General features: G+C 47.5%; 1 protein-coding gene across 11 annotated transcripts in view; it reads right to left on the minus strand.

Annotated features, from left to right (window-relative positions):
• PPP6R3 (protein phosphatase 6 regulatory subunit 3) overlaps positions 1-21616 on the minus strand; it is a 318072-nt gene that overhangs the window by 24941 nt on the left and 271515 nt on the right. For all 11 annotated transcript variants that reach the window (XM_063944360.1, XM_063944362.1, XM_063944364.1 and 8 more), the window contains one exon: positions 17477-17621. In XM_063944360.1, coding sequence (XP_063800430.1) covers positions 17477-17621 — 145 coding nt within the window. The remainder of the gene's footprint in view (positions 1-17476; positions 17622-21616) is intronic.

A 21616-nucleotide genomic window follows, 5' to 3' on the forward strand; every position in this document is an offset into this window, starting at 1 on the left:
TGTGGGTCAGATTTGGCCCGTGGAGTCAGGGACTAACAACATGGAATTTGAGATTGAAGAATCTAGGTACGAGACTGGGAAGGTTGCTACTATCTTGCAGTGGAAGTGTATTCACTGGATCACTGACCCCTGTGTAATCTGCAGAAAGGCGAATACTCTGGACTGGAAATCCAGCACTTAGCCAGAAGACTGAGACAACTGGAGTCGAAGAGAAGAACCAGGAACACCATCCTCAGAGAATTAAGAAACCCAGAACCAAGATCTGCTTTAGAGGTGTACGAAAAAAAGGTGCATAAGACGGAGATTCTAGCAACAATCACCAAATATGGGATGGTGTTGACTACTTAATTTCAGAGGAAGGCAACAACCAAGTGAGCCACTATCCTGTGAGGACTCTGGGCCCGTGGACAAACAGAAGGGAAGTGTTTGAAACTATCAGAGTAAAAGCCCCCAAGACCGTGTTGATGAAAAAGTACCAGAATGATTACCCCTGCGTTGGATAGCAAATAGACTGGATGGACCTTGATGAAGAGGGGTACCAAATCACCTGCTTGGTACATTTTCCTTGGGATTCAGAATGTATCCCTGCGATATCATTCGGCACATCAAACGGTCCAGTGGAACAAGAGAAAGTGGGCTCTTACGACTGGGGAACAGACCGCCCGACTCAGTGAGCCCTGCTGAGGGCATATCAGGAGCCCTTGGTCCAGGTGGATGTGTGCCCCCCTGCAAAGTACACTGATCTGGAATATTCCACAAATCACAATGAGGATTTGGCCATCACAGCCAGGACAGAGATGCAAGATTGAATAGAAAAGAAAATCCGAGAAAGCAACATTGACAGAGAACAGAACTTCAGAGACCTGATCCGTCAAATGGATAATTAGAAAAAGATCATCTGATTAAATAATGGACAACTTGCATTATGCAATCTGGAACCTCCCTAAATAAACAAGACACTAGCCAGGATAAGGTTTAGGAATATTCCTGTCAGAGTGAATACTAATTTAAGAACTTGATGCGTGCACTTTTTTTGTTGGAACCTCCATTAGTTCAGTGTCTTCATCAGTGAAAGGATAAAGATACACATTTTGCAATTGTGATATTACGGAACTGAACCAGTAACAGTGTGCACTAGTGAAGCTTTAAAACGTGGGTTCATGACCAGGAAATTAAATAGAGCGAGGCGCAGGACTCCACTAAGTAGCGGTAGAGCCTGAAGACGCAATGATCCTGGTTAAGGTAGTAATCTCAGACTCCTGCCCATATTGCAAGTCAAAAAAAAAAAAAAGTGCCTGTACTCCAAGCCACATAAAAACTAAACTGAGGATTTTAATGCTTTAGTTCTCGTGCATAAACTCCCGCAGCACACACTCTAACCCAAGTGTAATGACTACCGCAGCGTCCCCCGGATGGATATGAGAGGAATAAATAAGAATTTACTTACCGATAATTCTAATTCTCGTAGTCCGTAGTGGATGCTGGGAACTCCGTAAGGACCATGGGGAATAGCGGCTCCGCAGGAGTCTGGGCACATCTAAAGAAAGCTTTAGGATCACCTGGTGTGCACTGGCTCCTCCCCCTATGACCCTCCTCCAAGCCTCAGTTAGGATACTGTGCCCGGACGAGCGTACACAATAAGGAAGGATTTTGAATCCCGGGTAAGACTCATACCAGCCACACCAATCACACTGTACAACTTGTGATCTGAACCCAGTTAACAGCATGATAATAGAGGAGCCTCTAGAAAAGATGGCTCACTACAGCAATAACCCGAATTTTTTGGTAACAATAATTATGTACCAGTATTGCAGACAATCCGCACTTGGGATGGGCGCCCAGCATCCACTACGGACTACGAGAAATAGAATTATCGGTAAGTAAATTCTTATTTTCTCTGACGTCCTAGTGGATGCTGGGAACTCCGTAAGGACCATGGGGATTATACCAAAGCTCCCAAACGGGCGGGAGAGTGCGGATGACTCTGCAGCACCCAATGAGAGAACTCCCGGTCCTCCTCAGCCAGGGTATCAAATTTGTAGAATTTTACAAACGTATTTGCTCCTGACCAAGTAACTGCTCGGCAAAGTTGTAAAGCCGAGACCCCTCGGGCAGCTGCCCAAGATGAGCCCACCTTCCTTGTGGAGTGGGCATTTACAGATTTTTTGGCTGTGGCAGGCCTGCCACAGAATGTGCAAGCTGAATTGTACTACAAATCCAACGAGCAATAGTCTGCTTAGAAGCAGGAGCACCCAGCTAGTTGGGTGCATACAGGATAAACAGCGAGTCAGATTTCCTGACTCCAGCCGTCCTGGAAACATATTTTCCGGGTCCTGACAACGTCTAGCAACTTGGAGTCCTCCAAGTCCCTAGTAGCCGCAGGCAACACAATAGGTTTGGTTCAGGTGAACGCTGAAACCACCTTAGGGAGAAACTGAGGACGAGTCCTCAATTCCGCCCTGTCCGAATGGAAAATCAGATGAGGGCTTTTACAGGATAAAGCCACCAATTCTGACACGCGCCTGGCCCAGGCCAGAGCCAACAGCATGACTACTTTTTCTGTGAGATATTTTAACTCCACAGATTTAAGTGGGTCAAACCAATGTGACTTTTGGAACCCAAAAACCACCTTGAGATCCCAAAGTGCCACTGAAGGCACAAAAGGAGGCTGTATATGCAGTACCCCTTTAACAAACGTCTGAACTTCAGGGACTGAAGCTAGTTCTTTTTTGGAAGAAAATCGACAGAGCCGAAATTTGAACCTTAATGGACCCCAATTTCAGGCCCATAGATACTCCTGTTTGCAGGAAATGTAGGAATCGACCCAGTTGAATTTCCTCCGTCGAGCCTTACTGGCCTCGCACCACGCAACATATTTTCGCCAAATGCGGTGATAATGTTTTGCGGTTACATCCTTCCCGGCCTTGATCAGGATAGGGATGACTTCATCCGGAATGCCTTTTTCCTTCAGGATCCGGCGTTCAACCGCCATGCCGTCAACGCAGCCGCGGCAAGTCTTGGAACAGACAAAGTCCCCGCTGAAGCAAGTCCCTTCTTAGAGGTAGAGGCCACGGATCCTCCGTGAGCATCTCTTGAAGTTCCGGTTACCAAGTCCTTCTTGGCCAATCCGGAGCCACTAATATAGTGCTTACTCCTCTCCATCTTATCAATCTCAGTACCTTGGGTATGAGAGGCAGAGGAGGGAACCCATACACTGATTGGTACACCCACGGTGTTACCAGAGCATCTACAGCTATTGCCTGAGGGTCCCTTGACCTGGCGCAATACCCGTCGAGTTTTTCCCAACGGTTTATAATTATGTGGAAGACTTCTGGGTGAAGTCCCTACTCTCCCGGGTGGAGGTCGTGCTGAGGAAATCTGCTTCCCAGTTGTCCACTCCCGGAATGAAAACTGCTGACAGTGCTATCACATGGTTTTTCGCCCAGCGAAGAATCCTTGCAGCTTCTGCCATTGCCCTCCTGCTTCTTGTGGCACCCTGTCTGTTTACGTGGGTGACTGCCGTAATGTTGTCCGACTGGATCAACACCGGCTGACCTTGAAGCAGAGGTCTTGCTAAGCTTAGAGCATTGTAAATGGCCCTTAGCTTCAGGATATTTATGTGAAGTGATGTCTCCAGGCTTGACCATAAGCCCTGGATATTCCTTCCCTGTGTGACTGCTCCCCAGCCTCGCAGGCTGGCATCCGTGGTCACCAGGACCCAGTCCTGAATGCCGAATCTGCGGCCCTCTAGAAGATGAGCACTCTGCAACCACCACAGGAGGGATACCCTTGTCCCTGGTGACAGGGTTATCCGCTGATGCATCTGAAGATGCGACCCGGACCATTTGTCCAGTAGGTTCCGATGGAAAGTCTTGCGTGGAATCTGCCGAATGGGATTGCTTCGTAGGAAGCCACCATTTTTACCCAGAACCCTTGTGCATTGATGCACTGAGACTTGGTTCGGTTTTAGGAGGTTCCTGACTAGCTCGGATAACTCCCTGGCTTTTTCCTCCGGGAGAAACACCTTCTTTCTGGACTGTGTCCAGGATCATCCCTAGGAACAGAAGACAAGTCGTCGGAACCAGCTGCGAATTTGGAATATTGAGAATCCAATCGTGCTGCCGCAACACTACCTGAGATAGTGCTACACCGATCTCCAACTGTTCCCTGGATCTTACCCTTATCAGGGAATCGTCCAAGTAAAGGATAACTAAAATTCCTTTCCTTCGAAGGAATATCATCATTTCGGTCATTACTTCAGTAAAGACCCGGGGTGCCGTGGACCATCCCTACGGCAGCGTCTGAACTGATAGTGACAGTTCTGTACCATAACCTGAGATACCCTTGGTGAGAAGGGTAAATTTTGACATGAAGGTAAGCATCCTTGATGTCCCGAGACATCATGTAGTCCCCTTCTTCCAGGTTTGCAATCACTGCTCTGAGTGACTCAATTTTGAATTTGAACCTCTGTATGTAAGTGTTCAAAGATTTTTGATTTTAGATTTTAAAATCGGTCTCACCGAGCCGTCTGGCTTCGGTACCACAATAGTGTGGAATAATACCCCGTTCCCTGTTGCAGGAGGGGTACCTTAATTATCACCTGCTGGGAATACAGCTTGTGAATGGCTTCCAAAACTGCCTCCCTGTCAGCGGGAGACGTCAGTAAAACAGACTTTTGGAAACGGCGAGGGGAATACGTCTCGAATTCCAATTTGTACCCCTGAAAATATTACCTGAAGGATCCAGGGGCCTACTTGCGAGTGAGCCCACTGCGCACTGAAATTCATTGAGAACGGGCCCCCACCGTGCCTGAACTTGTAAAGCCCTAGCGTCATACTGAGGGCTTGGCAGAGGCAGAAAAGGGTTTCTGTTCCTGGGAACTGGCTGATCTCTGCAGCCATTTTCCTCTCCCTCTGTCACGTGCAGAAAAGAGGAACCCTTTTGTCCGCTTGCCAACCAGGACTGCGCCTGATAATACGGCGTCTTATTTTGAGAGGCGACCAGGGGTACATCCCCTTTTTTTAAGGCAATACTTCCAAATGCCGTTTGGAATCCGCATCACCTGACCACTTTACTGGTAGAATTGGACAACGCACTTATACTTGATGCCAGTCGGCAAATATTCCGCTGTGCATCATGCATATATAGAAATGCATCTTTTAATTGCTCTATAGGCAATAATATACTGTCCTTATCTAGGATATCAATATTTCCAGTCAGGGAATCCGACCACGCCAACCCAGCACTGCACATCCAGGCTGAGGCGATTGCTGGTCGCAGTATAACACCAGTATGTGTGTAAATACATTTTAGGATACCCTCCTGCTTTCTATCAGCAGGTTCCTTAAGGGCGGCCATCTCAGGAGAGGATAGAGCCCTTGTTCTTACAAGCGTGTGAGCGCCTTATCCCCCCTAGGGGGTGTTTCCCAACGCACCCTAACCTCTGGCGGGAAAAGGTATACTGCCAATAACTTTTTAGAAATTATCAATTGTTATCGGGGGGAAACCCACGCATCATCACACACCTCATTTTATTTCTCAGATTCAGGAAAACTACAGGAAGTTTTTCCTCACCAAACATAATACCCCTTTTTTGGTGGTATTCATATTATCAGAAAAGTGTAAACATTTTCCATTGCCTCAATCATGCAATGTGTGGCCCTATTGGAAATCACGGTTGGATCTTCACCGTCGACACAGGAGTCAGTATCCGTGTCGGCGTCTGTATCTGAGGTAACGGGCGCTTTAGAGCCCCTGTATGAGACGTCTGGACATGCACAAGCTGAGTAGCCGGCTGTCTCATGTCAACCACTGTCTTTAATACAAAGCTGACACTGTCACGCAATTTCAACAGTACATCCACTCAGGTGTCGACCCCCTAGGGGGTGACAACACTATTACAGACACTCTACTCCGTCTCCACATCATTTTTCTCCTCATACATGTCGACACAAACGTACCGACCCCCAGCACACACACAGGGAATGCTCTGATAGAGGACAGGACCCCACTAGCCCTTTGGGGAGACAGAGGGAGAGTTTGCCAGCACACACCAGAGCGCTATATATATACAGGGATAACCTTATATAAAAGTGTTTTTCCCTTTATAGCTGCTGTATTGTTTATACTGCGCCTAATTTGTGCCCCCCTCTCTTTTTTAACCCCTTTCTGTAGTGTAGTGACTGCAGGGGAGAGCCAGGGAGCTTCCCTCCAACTGAGCTGTGAGGGAAAATGGCGCCAGTGTGCTGAGGAGATAGGCTCCGCCCCTTTCTCGGCGTCCTCATCATCCGTTTTTCTGTATGTTTTGGCAGGGGTTAAATGCATCCATATAGCCCAGGAGTTATATGTGATGCATTTATTTTAGCCATATAAGGTTTTTATCGATTTATTGCGTCTCAGGGCGCTGCCCCCCCAGCGCCCTGCACCCTCAGTGACCGGAGTGTGAAGTGTGCTGAGAGCAATGGCGCACAGCTGCGGTGCTGTGCGCTACCTTATCTGAAGACAGGATCGTCTTCTGCCGCCGATTTTCCGGACCTCTTCGCTCTTCTGGCTCTGTAAGGGGGCCGGCGGCGCGGCTCCGGGACCCATCCAGGCTGAACCTGTGATCGTCCCTCTGGAGCTAATGTCCAGTAGCCAAGAAGCCCAATCCACTCTGCACGCAGGTGAGTTCGCTTCTTCTCCCCTTAGTCCCTCGATGCAGTGAGCCTGTTGCCAGCAGGTCTCACTGAAAATAATAAACCTAAACTAAAACTTTCACAAAGAGCTCAGGAGAGCCCCTAGTGTGCACCCTTCTCGTTCGGGCACAGAGATCTAACTGAGGCTTGGAGGAGGGTCATAGGGGGAGGAGCCAGTGCACACCAGGTGATCCTAAAGCTTTCTTTAGATGTGCCCAGACTCCTGCGGAGCCGCTATTCCCCATGGTCCTTACGGAGTTCCCAGCATCCACTAGGACGTCAGAGAAAATAACTTTACAGCTCTGTTATCAACAGTGGTTAAGAAAGGGATCAATCATGTAAGGCGTTACATATGGATGTATTATAGAGGTTACAAACTTATTTATAATCCCGTGCATGTTTTAGTCAAGTGGATCATGTCAAATGACAAGATATCCAGAAACCCAAATATAAAAAAATAAAATTATAATATAAATAAGTATAAAATAGGAATTTAATACCTACCGGTAATTCCTTTTCTAATAGTCCTTCGGTGATACTGGGATGGTAAGAGTTACCATGGAGTATAGATGGGGTCCACTGGAGCCATAGAACTTTAAAAATTCTTCAGTGTGCTGGCTTCTCCCCTCTAAGCCCCTCCTGCAGACTCAGTCTAGGAAAACTGTGCCCAAGGAGACAGACATACTTTGAGAGGAGGAAAAACATAAGAAAAAAGTGTCGAGATACGAACCAGCACACAAAACATAGGAGGATAGCAACGCTAACCACAACCTGAAACTAGGGACAGCAACAACAGACCCAAACAGTTAATACACAAGAACAACTCTTGCAGGAAAATTCGAAGCACAGGGGCAAGAGCCCAGTATGCCCTACGGACTAGGAGAAAAGGAATTACCGGTAGGTATTAAATTCTTATTTTCTCTCACGTCCTAGGGGATACTGGGATGGTAAGAGTTACCATGGGGATGTCCCAAAGCTCCCAGAACGGGTGGGAGAGTACTGAGACCCCTACAAAACCAAGCGATCAAACTGAAGGTCCTCGGAAGCCAAGGTACAAGTGTGTTTGAACCAGACCAAGTAGCCGCTCGGCCAGAACGGCAAAGCCGAGACACTAAGGGCAGTCGCCCAAGAAGAACCCACCGACCGTGTGGAGAGGGCCTGAACAGAACTTGGCAGCGGCAAGGCTGCCGAAGAGTAAGCGTGTTGGGTCGTTATCCGGATCCAACTGCTTCGAAGCAGGACAGCCAATCTTTGTAATGTCAGAGAACAAAAAAGGGAATCCGATTTCTGTGACGAGCAGCTCACTTGATATACAGTAAAACTGCAATGCCCGAACAACGTAAAGGAACTTTGGAGAAACTGACGTGTCAGACAACACAGGAACCACTATCGGCTGGTTGATGTGAAATGAAGACACCACCTTACGCAGAAAATGCGGGCGAGTTCTGAGCTCTCGCCTATCCCCGTGAAACACCAGGTAAGGGCTCTCACCAGGCTAAGGCCTCCAATTACGAGACCAACCTTGCTGAGGCCAAGGCCAACAATATGACAGACTTCCAAGTCAAAATTTTAAGTCCACCCAGTGAAAAGGTTCAAACCAGGCTGATTAAAGAAAAGTAAGAACCAAATTGAGATCCCACAGTGCCGTGGGAGGTACAAAGGGTGGTTGAATATGAAGGACACCCTTTAGGAACGTCTGAACTTTTGGGATCACAGCCAACTGTCTCTGAAAATAGACATGGCTGAGATCTGAACCTTAATGGAGCCTAAACAAAGGCCCATATCCACGGCAACTTGCAGGAAGAGCAAGAACTTACCCAGATGAAACTCTACAGTGGAGTACTGTCGACCTTCACACCAGGAGACATATTTCTTCCAGATGCGGTGGTAATGCCAAGACGTGACTACCTTCCGAGCCTGGACCATAGTTGAGAGAACCTTAGCGGGTAGCCCTTTACGGGGCAATATGTCCATTTCAACCGCCATGCCACCAAACATAGCTGCAGGTAAGTCTAGATAGATGAATCGATCTTGTAGAAGAAGATCCGTTTGAAGCGGCAGAGGCAAGGACTCATCGAGGGACATGGGCAGGAGGTCCGCATACCAGTAGTCAAGGTGATGCTTTCCAAAAACCGAGCTTCGGATACAGCCTTTATGAGAAGATCATCCAAGTATGGAATGATATTCACAAAAAGTTGTAGCATCATCTCCACCATCACCTTCGTGAACCCCCGTGGTGCCGTGGACAGGCCAAAGGGTAGGGCCCGGAACGGGAAGTGATCTTCCATTAGCGCACACCTGAGGTAAGCCTGAGGCGGCCATCTTGAGATGTGAAAGTACACATCCTTGATATCCAGGATACCAGGGATTCCCAGTCTTCCAGGCCTGAAGTCACCGCTCTGAGGAATTCCATCTTGAATTTGAATACCCGAAGGAATGGGTTAAGAGATCATTAAGGTTCAAGATTGGCCGGGCCAAACCGTCCGGTTTCGGTACCATGAACAGGCTGGAATTAAAGCCCTTGTTTTTGAGTAGAGGGGAAATTTGAACAATGACCTGCATTTGTTGCAGTCGTTGGATGGCCTCTAGCAAGGTAACCTTGGACACAGGTGAGGCTGGTAAGCCTGACCTGAAGAATCTGTGAGGAGGGAGCTGTCGAGACTCCAACCGGTATCCTTGGGAGACGAGGTCCATCACCCAAGGATCCAGTAAAAGTTATTCTGCTGAAACACTTGAGGCGAGCACCTAACTGAACTTCCCCCTGAGTTCGGGGCCAACCGTCACACTGACGGCTTGGTAGAGGCAGAGCCTGAATTTTGTTCCAGGGGACCAGCAGCCGCTGGCCTGCGTGCCTTACTTCGGTATCCTCGAGCTGCGTTAGAAGCACCTCTGGCTCTGCCCCTAAATCTGGCCACACGAAAGGACTAGAGAGGTTCCAGGATAGGTATGTCTGGCCTGAAGGGCTGCCGACGGCTGATAGGTGGATTTACCGGCAGTTGCTTGTGAAATCCACTTAATCCATCACTCCCCAAACAAAGCCTCCCTCATGAAAGGAAGGTTTTTAACACCTTTTCTTTTTCATCCACTAGGGGTCACTGGAGTACTCTTAGGGATATGGACGGGCTTCCGTAGGAAACAGCACTGAATATTTAAATTAGTAACACTCCACCCCTCCATATCCCTGGTCACTACCCAGTGTTTTTTCTGTGCTGAACGTGGTAGCAGCTTAATACCTGAAGTCACGGTTTTGTTGAAGAAACTTTTATTTTTATTTTTATTTTTTCTACTATTTGTACACATCCCTTTCCCCCTTCCAAAAGGCAGGGTCAGGGATAGTGCAGCTGCTGATAGCAGCACGGGCGTGTCGGGCCTCTCTGAAAGAGCTCCCTCACAGCCCTCACATCCTCCTGCACTGGCTGGCCGGCGCTTACTGAAAAGCCCCGTCGGAGCCTCCGCACGTCTGCAGGAGTAAGGTATGTGAAACGGGGCGGTCAGCTCCCGCTGCCGCCCCGACGTGTGGGGACATAGTGTTTGATGACGCGCTAGCTCTCCCCTCTCAGGCGGCTCAGGCGCCCGCACGTTCGGCCACAGACCTCCGTGCAGGCACCGCGGCTCTCCCCGCTCAGGCGCCCGCACGTTCGGCCACAGACCTCCGTGCAGGCACCGCAGATCTCCCCGCTCAGGCACCGCTGATCGACAGGCCGCCGCCCGCCGCAGCGCTAACTTGATTAGCTGACGCTATTATACAGGAGCCCACCGCTGGGAAACACGAGGCACATAGCGCTCTACGATACCCGCTGGGGGCCCACACGCTGCGCTGCTGCGGTAATAAGCTAAAAGAGCAGGCAGCCTTTACATGGGGGACAATAATAATAAGCAGCAGAGGAATGTTACAGTATAATCAGTGAATGTAACAGCACTGTGATTATATGTATAAGTATAACATGGCAGCCATTTTTAACATGCTTCCTGTGTCTTCCTCTGTGATTCCAGAAGATTCCTGTCTTACATCTCTACACCACCGGAGGCACAGGGGTGTTAGTGGGAATTTGGGATCAAATTTCATAGTACTGGCCACGTGTACTGCACTTGGCCAGATATATATACAGAGACACCTTACTACTATTTTACTGAGTCGTGCAAGTGTCTGTTTTTTGTGTATTGTATTGTCTGTCGCCATAATGAGTAAGGCACCAGCAAAAACTAAAAAGCATATTTGCAAAGTATGTGGCAGTGTGTTACCGGATGGATCTGCCACATGTAAAGTATGTTTTGTGGATTCCGTTCAGAATACCATTTCTCCTCCTGTTTTACAACCAATTTCCTCACCGGACCCTCCGTGGGGTATGTTAGTAAATGTACTGGAGAGATTTCAGACAGAAATGACCGCGGCTCGTCTGGAACGAGAAACGTTAAGATCTGAGTCTAGGGTGAGACCGCCAGAACTACCGGAGGCGTCTCAACCTTGCGTACGGTCCAAATCCATTTTGGGCAAACGGGATAATTTTCATATGTCTTATGATTTTCCAGTGTCTGCTATGTTGCATTCTGACGATTCCATCCCAGACCTCACGGAACACGATGAGGGGGAGGAGGGCGAAGTGGAGTCAGATGGCGAGGATGTTAACAGTTCCGGCATTGATGATCTCATCAGAGCGGTACGGCAGTCGCTAAGGTTTCCTGAAGCTGAACAAGCCTCTCACCAATGATCAGGTCGTATTTACTAAACGACGGAAGACGCCAGTAAGTTTTCCTGTGTCGGATTCTCTAAATCAGATGTTAGTAGAAACAAGACAGAATCCAGATAAACGGTTTTCTATACCTCGCAGATTTAAGTCTAGTTATCCTTTTCCAGACTCGGTAATGTGTACATGGGAGAATCCACCAATAGTTGATTCTTCAGTGTCAAAGCTTACCAAGAAATTAACCATACCAGTGCCAGCAGCTACTACGCTTAAAGATCCTTCAGATCGCAAGATAGAAACTATGCTAAAAAGCATGTATGTAGCAGCAGGTGTGATGCTAAGACCTGGATTGGTTGGCATTTGGGTAACTAAGGCGCTCATAATATGGCTTACAGAACTCAAATCTGTTTTACAGGACGAAAACCAGATAATTCAGGTAAATCAAATGATTGAGGCTGTAGAGTATCTCTGTACAGCGTCCACTGACGTCTGTCAGCTCACTTCTCGTATTTCATCTTCGCTAGTTACGGCACGAAGAGCACTCTACCTGCGTACTTATCAGGCGGAGGCAGAGGTCAAACGAAGTATAGAGGCGTTGCCTTACGATGGCAAGAAGTTGTTTGGGCCAGAATTGGACGCATGGATTAAGGAGGCTACGGGAGGTAAGTCTGTGTTCTTACCATTGCCTCCACCTGCGCCAAGAAGAAGGTACGCTGGACCTTCGTTCAGATCCTTTAGACCTCAGCCCTTTCGAGGACGTGGCAGAGGATCAGCCACGCCTGCTAGACGTGGTCGAGGACGTGGTTTCCATCAAACCAACACAACTCGCCAAGACGCTAAGGTTACCGACAAGCCAGTGGCATGACGGGTTACCAGCCCATCTCGGTTCTCCAATTGTGGGAGCACGCCTTCAGACGTTCCAGGGGGCGTGGTTCCGCACATCCGCGGAGGGCTGGATTCGCAATTTAGTGTTAAAAGGTTACAAAATAGAGTTCGACTGTCTGCCGCCTCTGCGGTTTTTCAAGACAGGCTTGCCTCTGTCGGACGACAAGAGGACAGTTTTGCAAATTGCCATTCAGTCCTTACTGGATTCGGCAGTGTTGATTCCAGTCCCTGTACACCAACAGGGTCAGGGTTATTATTCAAGTCTATTTGTGGTCCCGAAGCCGGATGGCTCAGTCAGACCAATATTGAACTTAAAGGGCCTCAATCAGTACGTAACTTACTACAGATTCAAAATGGAGTCTCTACGTTCGGTGATTGCGGGGTTAGAGACCAAGGAATTTCTGATTGCGCTAGACCTCAAGGATGCGTACTTACACATTCCAATTTGGCAGCCTCATCAGAAATTCTTACGATTTGCAATACGCCAGAACCATTACCAGTTTCAGGCTCTGCCGTTTGGCCTGTCATCAGCGCCTCGGGTATTCACCAAAGTAATGTCGGTGATGATAGCTCACCTCAGATCCCTGGGAGTGACAATAGTTCCGTATTTAGACGATCTGCTCATCAAAGCTCCGTCTCAACAGATACTTACCCAACATGCGCTGCTAACTTACAATGTACTGGTTCACCACGGTTGGATTGTAAATTTCAAGAAATCACATCTGATTCCGTCTCAACGCCTTCAGTTCCTAGGTATGATTCTCGATACGGTCAAAGGATTTACCTACCACAACAAAAAGTACAAATGCTACGCCATCTAGTACAATTAGTACTCAAACCACGCACAGTGTCGGTACACTTGTGCATTCGCCTGTTAGGCACAATGGTGGCAGCTTTCGAGGCGCTTCAGTTCGGGAGATTTCACTCTCGTCCATTTCAGCTGAACGTGCTTGCCCAGTGGTCGGGCTCGCATCTGCAGATTCACCACAGAGTGAGGTTGTCACCAATAGCAAGAGTTTCTCTGCTATGGTGGCTCAAGGAACACAATTTAACCGCAGGAAGACGGTTCGGAGTTTGCAATTGGATAATTCTAACTACGGACGCCAGTCTCAGAGGTTGGGGAGCGGTCATTCAAAATTGTCAGCTCCAGGGTCTCTGGGCGGATCACGAGAAATTGCTGTCGATAAATGTTCTAGAACTCCGCGCAATTTTCAATGCGCTACGACAAGCAGTGCACATGATTCGCTCTCAGCCTGTCCAAGTGCAATCGGACAATGCGACGGCGGTCGCATACATCAACAAACAAGGAGGAACGAGAAGCCGCATGGCAATGCGGGAAGTAGCTCGAATCCTCAATTGGGCGGAATGCCACCAGGTGATGTTGTCGGCCGTGTTCATTCCGGGAGTGGACAACTGGGAAGCGGATTATCTCAGTCGTCGGGATTTTCACCCAGGCGAATGGTCATTAAATCCAGAAGTGTTTCACATGTTGGTTCAGCGATGGGGTTATCCTCAGGTGGACCTGATGGCATCTCGACACAATCATCAAACGCTCCAGTATGTGTCCAGAACAAGAGATCCAAAGGCAGTCGCGGTGGATGCTCTCACTGTCGCGTGGCCGTACAGTCTTGTGTATCTGTTTCCACCGTTTCCGCGGCTCCCTCTGGTGCTAAAACGGATCAAAAGAGAGTCGCTCACAGTCATACTAGTGGCGCCGCATTGGCCTCGGAGAGCTTGGTTCTCGGATCTTCGAGGATTACTCGCAGACGATCCGTGGCCGCTCCCGATACGTCCAGACCTGTTACAACAGGGTCCGTTTCTTTACCCCGATTTAGCGCGGCTGCGTTTGACGGGGTGGCTGTTGAGACCGCCCTCTTAAAAAGAGAGGGCATGCCAGATTCAGTTATACCAACCATGTTACGAGCTAGGAAGCCGGTTACGGCAGCTCATTATTACAGAATATGGCGTGCCTATATAGGTTGGTGTGAAGCTCGGAAATTTCCGACATCAGCTTTCAAGTTATGCCGCCTTTTGTTGTTTCTACAAACAGGGTTAGATGGAGGATTGCGTTTATCTACACTAAAGGTGCAGGTATCTGCTTTGTCAATTTACTTTCAAAGACGATTGGCTCTATTGCCGTCTATACGCACTTTTCTACAAGGTGTACTCAGGGTACAGCCTCCATTCATTCCACCTACAGCGCCATGGGACTTGAATCTGGTTTTGGAGTTCTTACAGTCTTCATATTTTGAACCCTTACAACAAGTGGATATAAAGTTTCTCACTTGGAAAACAATTTTTCTCTTAGCCTTAGCTTCGGCAAGGCGTGTTTCGGATTTGGGTGCCTTGTCATGCAAGCCACCGTATTTGGTGTTTCATGATGACAGAGCGGAACTTCGGACGAATCCCGCCTTCTTACCAAAGGTAGTGTCATCTTTTCACATCAATCAACCAATAGTAGTTCCTGTGTTGACAGCACATTCCGGAACTCTGGATGTGGTTCGCGCATTACGCGTTTATGTATCCCGAACGTCTTCAGTTCGTAAGACGGATACGTTATTTGTTCTCTATGATGCTGCCAAGATGGGTTGGCCAGCATCTAAACAAACTTTATCCAGATGGATAAAACTGACCATACGCCAGGCGTACCTTCATGCTAGGTTACAACCGCCTACGTCAGTAACCGCTCATTCCACACGTTCTGTGGGAACTTCATGGGCAGCTGGTCGTGGGGCTTCTGCGACACAGCTTTGCCGGGCGGCTACATGGTCTTCAGTGCACACGTTTGTGCGCTTTTACAAGTTTGATACTTTTGCGGCATCAGCATCTAGCTTTGGCCGCCTAGTGTTACAAGTGCCAAACAGCTCTCCCGCCCACGGGGGAAGCTTTGGTACGTCCCAAGAGTACTCCAGTGACCCCTAGTGGATGAAAAAGAAAATAGGATTTTGGTACTTACCAGGTAAATCCTTTTCTTTGAATCCATAGGGGGCACTGGACGCCCACCCAGAGCAGTTTTACCTACTTGTGGTTAGTTCTGAGGATCTTATGGTAACACACTTTCACCGACTGGTTCAAGTTACAAGTGCTGGTTAGGGTGTCAACTGTTAGTTGTCACTAACGTTATGTGTTAACTTCGTTATTGTCAGTTATGTTATATGTAATACTCCATTATTAACCTCTCTTAATTCCTGTTCGGCTCAGTAAAAAACACTGGGTAGTGACCAGGGATATGGAGGGGTGGAGTGTTACTAATTTAAATATTCAGTGCTGTTTCCTACGGAAGCCCGTCCATATCCCTAAGAGTACTCCAGTGCCCCCTATGGATTCAAAGAAAAGGATTTACCTGGTAAGTACCAAAATCCTATTTTTGGAATCCACGTCCTCCGTCCACTGACGCAGCCACAGAGCCCTGCGTGCCGACACAGACATAGCTGTAGAGCATGAGTTGATAATGCCAACCTCCATAATTGCCTCACTCACGAAAATTAGCCGAATCCTGAGTAATGTTGCAGTAGTGTTAGTAGCTCATCTTGAGGCATGGTATCAAAACCCTCTATTGTGTTACCAGACCATTTCACAATGGCCCTTGTGATCCAGCCACAAGCAATGGTGGGTCACTGTGCGACTCCCACTGCAGTGTAAATGTAGTCTCAATCTTCCGATCAGCAGGTTCTTTTAAGGAGATCGCACCAAGCACAGGCAGCACAATGTTACGCAACAGCCTGGACACTGAGGTATCCACAGTTTGAGGGTTTCCCCACACCTTTCTATCCTTAGGAAGGAAATGGAAGGAGTTTAGCAACCACCTAAGGGTGTGGAATTTCTGGTCAGCATTAACCCACGATTCTTTGAAAAGTGTGTTTAATTCTTTAGAGACTGGAAACTTGGCAGTAGACTATTGTTTTACATTGATAAAGAGGCAGAACCTGAGGAGTCGTCCTTTTTTTTTTTTTAGAGATATTCAGGACCTCCCTAATAGAGTAGATAAGTGCTTCCACCCCCTGAGACAGAGTACTGTGTCCTGTATCAACCTCCACTTTCCCTTCCTCCAAGTCTGGTATCTCATTATCAGAGTCAGACTGGAGCATATGGGGCAGTGCGCGTTTCTGGGAAACCAGCAGTGGGGGTTGTGAGATAGGTCTGAGATCAGAAGTCTGAACCATAAAATCACCCATAGATATCTTAAAAACTTGTCTTTAGAGGGTACTTGGAGGACCATGCCGCCCGTAGTGTGATGCAGCAGGAAATGGCGCTTCTGAGCTACTGGTACCACTCTCCGGGAAGCCTTGCCCCCTGCAAAGTTTATACTGGCAAACCATTTTATTTATTTATTTATTTTTACAGAAAACGGGAGGTTAAAACTTTTACTGCGTCAGTGCCAGTGGGGGAATCTGCAGCGGGCACCGCAGCGTTGTGTGCCCACCATGCCCTTACACTGCCATTGTAACCGGGGACCCGCTAACCGGGATCCCGGTTTCTGTACTCACCACTCCAGCGTCTTTAGCTCTGTTAGGGGTGGCAGCATGCTGTTAGAGTGCGCGCACACCCTAGGGTTAATGCAAAACAACACCACAGGAGCAATGTTCTGTCAGCATGGATACGGACCATTAACTCTTCAAGAGGTTTGTCCGATCCCCCCCTAAGTCCCACGACGCAGGCAGACTGGTGCCAGCCAGTGCTGCCTGAAATTAATTAACTAAAGTAAAAATTTGAAGAAAACTCTTTGGAGCCCCAGAGAATATACCCGGCTCCTTGGGCACTCTGCAGGAGGGGCATAGAGGGAAGGCATCAGCACACTGAAGAATTTTTAAAGTGCCATGGCTCCAATGAACCCCATCTATACCCCATGGTAACTCTTACCATCCCAGTATCCCCTAGGACGTCAGAGAAATATAGTAAAGTGACATAGGCAAACAAAGCATCAGTGTGGGCTTGTTTGTTCAAGAGTGTTCAATTCAAATCAGTTAACCATTAACACCTCATTTGCAAAAAGGATTCTGCCATCTTGAACCTGCAAGTTCCTTAAGAAAGTACTGAAACATTCAACATATTTCACTATGGCACAAACATAATCAGGAAATACTGTGGAAATAAGTCCTTCATTAAAATGCATGTGGTTTAATAGCTGCATTATGTTCATATGCAATACAGAGAATCTGTTTGTATAGACTCAAGAGATGGAACTAGATTTAGAAATTTCTGACTGGACAAATATCACACAAGTTATTTCACCTTTTAAAGACTGCAGTTTCTGTTTTTGCATCTACGGTAAGGCTGAGAGTTTCCTTCATACTGCCATTCATCACAGTTTCTGTCATCTGATCAGTGTTCTCCACCTCCTCTTCTCCATCAGAGCTGGCATCCATTGCAACAGTAACTGGCAAGGAAATCAAAAGATTTTTCGGTTAAATTTTTTTTTTAAATAAATAAAAGTTTACGATGTTCAAAAGTACCCTTAACAACGGACGAGAGCATAATTTCCAGTCATGGCTTCGTAAAGAGAACCACTGACCAATATAAAGATACAGCCACTAAACACAGGATGCTGCGTTCATGTTTGTCCCAATTTGCCACTTCAGTCTTGCTCAAAAGCAAGGTTCAATGGAGTTTCCCTCTTCCTACAAACCCTATCCAATGACAAATAAGGGGTAATTTCTCCGGCTGGGTCCACAGGTTATTCACAGGATAACAATGGGATATGATGGAGCGATAGCGGATTGGCACCAAACGATCACAAGCTTTCAGTCCTCCCAGGATGCAACTGGCCCACCCATATATCCCCCCGCCCACTGGCTCAGGCAAATCAGTTTTTTGTTTGGTGCGACAGGAGCCGGACCATGGTCAGAGGGCTGCTGTTTTTGGCAGCCCTAAGCTTTCTTATTTTATTTTTTATAGTCTTATTATGTTTTTGAGTGATCTTTCCTAACAGCGTCTTATACGCATATTGGAAAGACTCGCTCCAACAACTATCAGGTCGGGTCGCAAGAACGCTTACCCACAGTACAGTGCTGTCCCGGCGGGCGTCTGTGTTAGATATACTAGCAAGTCCAGCAGACGTTACCAGGCTGTGGCCGGAGCACGGTGAGACGGCATCGGTTCCGCTTAGAAGGGGAATACGGACACAGCAGCACTGGTTTGGGAGGAGACTACCAAACAGTAGCTGGCGCACCGCCACCACGTGTGCTCCAGCGCTAGGCCTTAGGGATCATAAGGCACCAGGAATAGTATATGGGTGCGATCCCTAGGGTTGGATGTCAGCGGTGGGGAGTCAGACGCTCTCCTGGTCGCCCCTCTCCCCAGTTCATGACCAGTTTCAGTCGGTCTCCAGCCATGAACTGTTACCTCACTTCCGTCTCAGACGCTACCACCGCTGCGTCTGTATTCACCTAAAGTTCCTGGAGTGACAGTATACACTAGTAGCGTCTGGATCCACTCAGCGTTTGCCAACGTATTAATTGATCTGCAGAGGATGTCGATGGATGCGCTAATTCTGCTCCCTCAGCGTCCAGATCTACTGATGCAGGGTCCTTGTTATCACAGGCATCTGGATCGACTGTCTGACGGCGTGGCTCTTGAAACCTCTATCCTGAGGTCAAGAGGATTCTCACAACAAGTAACTCAAGCTATGCTCAGAGCAAGGAAACCCTCCTCAGCTCACATTTATCACAGAATATGGCAGTCCTATTGGTGCAGTGAAAGAAATATAGACCCAAAATCTTTCCAAGTTTCCATGGTCTTAGATTTCCTTCAACCAGGAATGGATAAGGGTTTGAAGGTGGCTTCCTTGAGAATGCAAGTATCAGCATTAACTGTACGGTTCCAAAAGAAAATTGCCAATACACAGGACGTGTGTACTTTTTTTCCAGGGAATGCTGCGCATTCAACCGCCTTTTGTTCCTCCTACAGTGCCTTGGGACTTAAGTTTAGTTCTCAAAGCTCTTCAAGTTGCTCCGTTTGAACCACTTAATAAAGTGGATCTTAAATGGTTGACAGCTAAAGTTCTCTTTCTACAGACTATGGCATCAGCTAGAAGAGTATCAGATTTAGGAGCGCTGTCATGTAAATCTCCTTTTCTGCTTTTTATCCAGATAAAGCAGTTCTCAGAACTAGGTCCGGGTATCTTCCTAAGGTGGTATCAAAATTCCACCTTTAATGAAGAAATTGTAGTCCCGGCTTTTCAGGTATTGGGACTTTCTGCGGGAGAAGCGTCGCTGGATGTAGTCCGGGCATTAAGGATCTACGTGGATCGTACCAGTGCCATCAGAAAGACAGATTCTCTTTTCATTCTCTACAGATTTCACAAAAGAGGATAGCCTGCTACTAAACAGATGCTAGCAAGATGGCTTCTAATGACTATTTCAGAAGCATATTCTCGAGCTGATCTCCCTGCTCCGGCTAATGTCTCTGCTCACTCTACACGTAAGGTAGGTCCTTCATGGGCAGCACAACATGGTGCTCCAGCAGAACAGATATGTAAGGCAGCAACATGGTCTTCCATTAACACATTCATTAGACATTATGCCTTGGATACTTTTGCCTCTCATGACACTGAATTCAGGTATAAGGTTCTCCTGTCCAATCAGGAGTGTCCCCAACACTAAAAATTGCTTTGGGAAATCCAATTGTTATCCTGTGGATAACCTGTGGACCCAGCCGGAGAAATATACGTTATGGTAAGAACTTACCGTTGATAACGGTATTTCTCCTATGTCCACAGGTTCCACAGGAATCCCACGCTGACGCACCTGATTTGAGGATCTTTCTACTCACTAAACCTCTTCCTTCTTGTACGGAAGGGTGTGCATGTGTGTTCTTCTTGCCTGAATAGGGCTCTACATGATGCTCATGCCTAATTGCTTTGGAATCCAACTGATTTGCCTGAGCCAGTGGGCGGGTATATATGGGCGGGTATATATGGACGGGCCTGTTGCATCCTGGGAGGACTGAAAGCTTGTGATCGTTTGGTGCCAATCCGCTATCGCTCCATCATATCCCATTGTTATCCTGTGGAACCTGTGGACATAGGAGAAATAGTTATCAACGGTCAGTTCTTACCATAACGTATATTTTCAGGGGTGCCTGGTACCAAATACCTGGGCCCAGGCTTATTGGCGGAGCACGACTGGGGCCACTGAATTAGGAATCGACCCTATCAGGATACTGCATGACTCATGAAGGAATGGATCTCTTAAAGGGGAGTAGGCTGGGGACACAAAGGACTGGTCACGCACCAGATGCTAATGGTCTGATATCTCCTGAGAAAGTTCTGCAATGGAGCGCACCAACTCATACACCAAGAAGGGTTGTACCATCTTGGCTGCCACTTCTCAGATGAGCGCAAAGCTTGGTCACCTGTGGCGCAAAACATGCCGCAGCCACCTGGCTAAGAAGAGCCTTGAGGTAATTTAACATGGGAACATTTGTTGTATGACACAGACTATTCGCTGTGGCCCAGGGTATGGAGGATTATTTATTTTCAGACAAAACAGAAAGAAAACAAAAAACTGACAGCAGATCACTACAGTTGCATCCAACTAAAAAAAAACAAAAAAAAAAACACGTATATTCTAATAATATTTAGAAGGTGGTAGAAGAACTGAGACTACATGCAAGGAAAAACCCATCAGGTGGAGTTTAGTGTTACATCATTGCAGTGGGTATTGGAGACTTAGAAAATGGTGCATCTAACACACGGGAGCACCATGCTTTGGGCAAGTCTGTTAATAAGTTCCCTTATACCCCCTTTCACACAGAAAAGGCAAATTCCAGGGTGAAGAAGTTGTACCCAGTAATTTGCAGATAAACACGGGTCCTTTTTCTCTGTGTGGAAGGGTCAACCCGGGTTGAAATTCCCGGAACTTTGACACAGGAATTTACCAGAGTTGGAGACCCAGGAATTTCGACCCGGGCTGACCCTTTCACACAACAAAATACCCATTTTGAGCCGCAAATTACCGGGTAGAAACTCGACCTGGTAATTTGCTTATCTGTGTGAAGGGGGGTTTGGGTGGGGAGAGGATCATGTAGGGACCGGCAAAAAATAAATAAATAAAAATAAGATTTTACTTACCGATAAATCTATTTCTCATAGTCCGTAGTGGATGCTGGGGACTCCGTCAGGACCATGGGGAATAGCGGCTCCGCAGGAGACAGGGCACAAAAGCAAGCTTTTAGGATCACATGGTGTGTACTGGCTCCTCCCCCTATGACCCTCCTCCAAGCCTCAGTTAGGTACTGTGCCCGGACGAGCGTACACAATAAGGAAGGATCTTGAATCCCGGGTAAGACTCATACCAGCCACACCAATCACACCGTACAACTTGTGATTTGAACCCAGTTAACAGTATGATAACAATGAAGTAGCCTCTAAAA

This window comes from Pseudophryne corroboree, chromosome 11 (genome assembly GCF_028390025.1).
Source record: "Pseudophryne corroboree isolate aPseCor3 chromosome 11, aPseCor3.hap2, whole genome shotgun sequence".
NCBI classification, from domain to species: Eukaryota; Metazoa; Chordata; class Amphibia; order Anura; family Myobatrachidae; genus Pseudophryne; species Pseudophryne corroboree.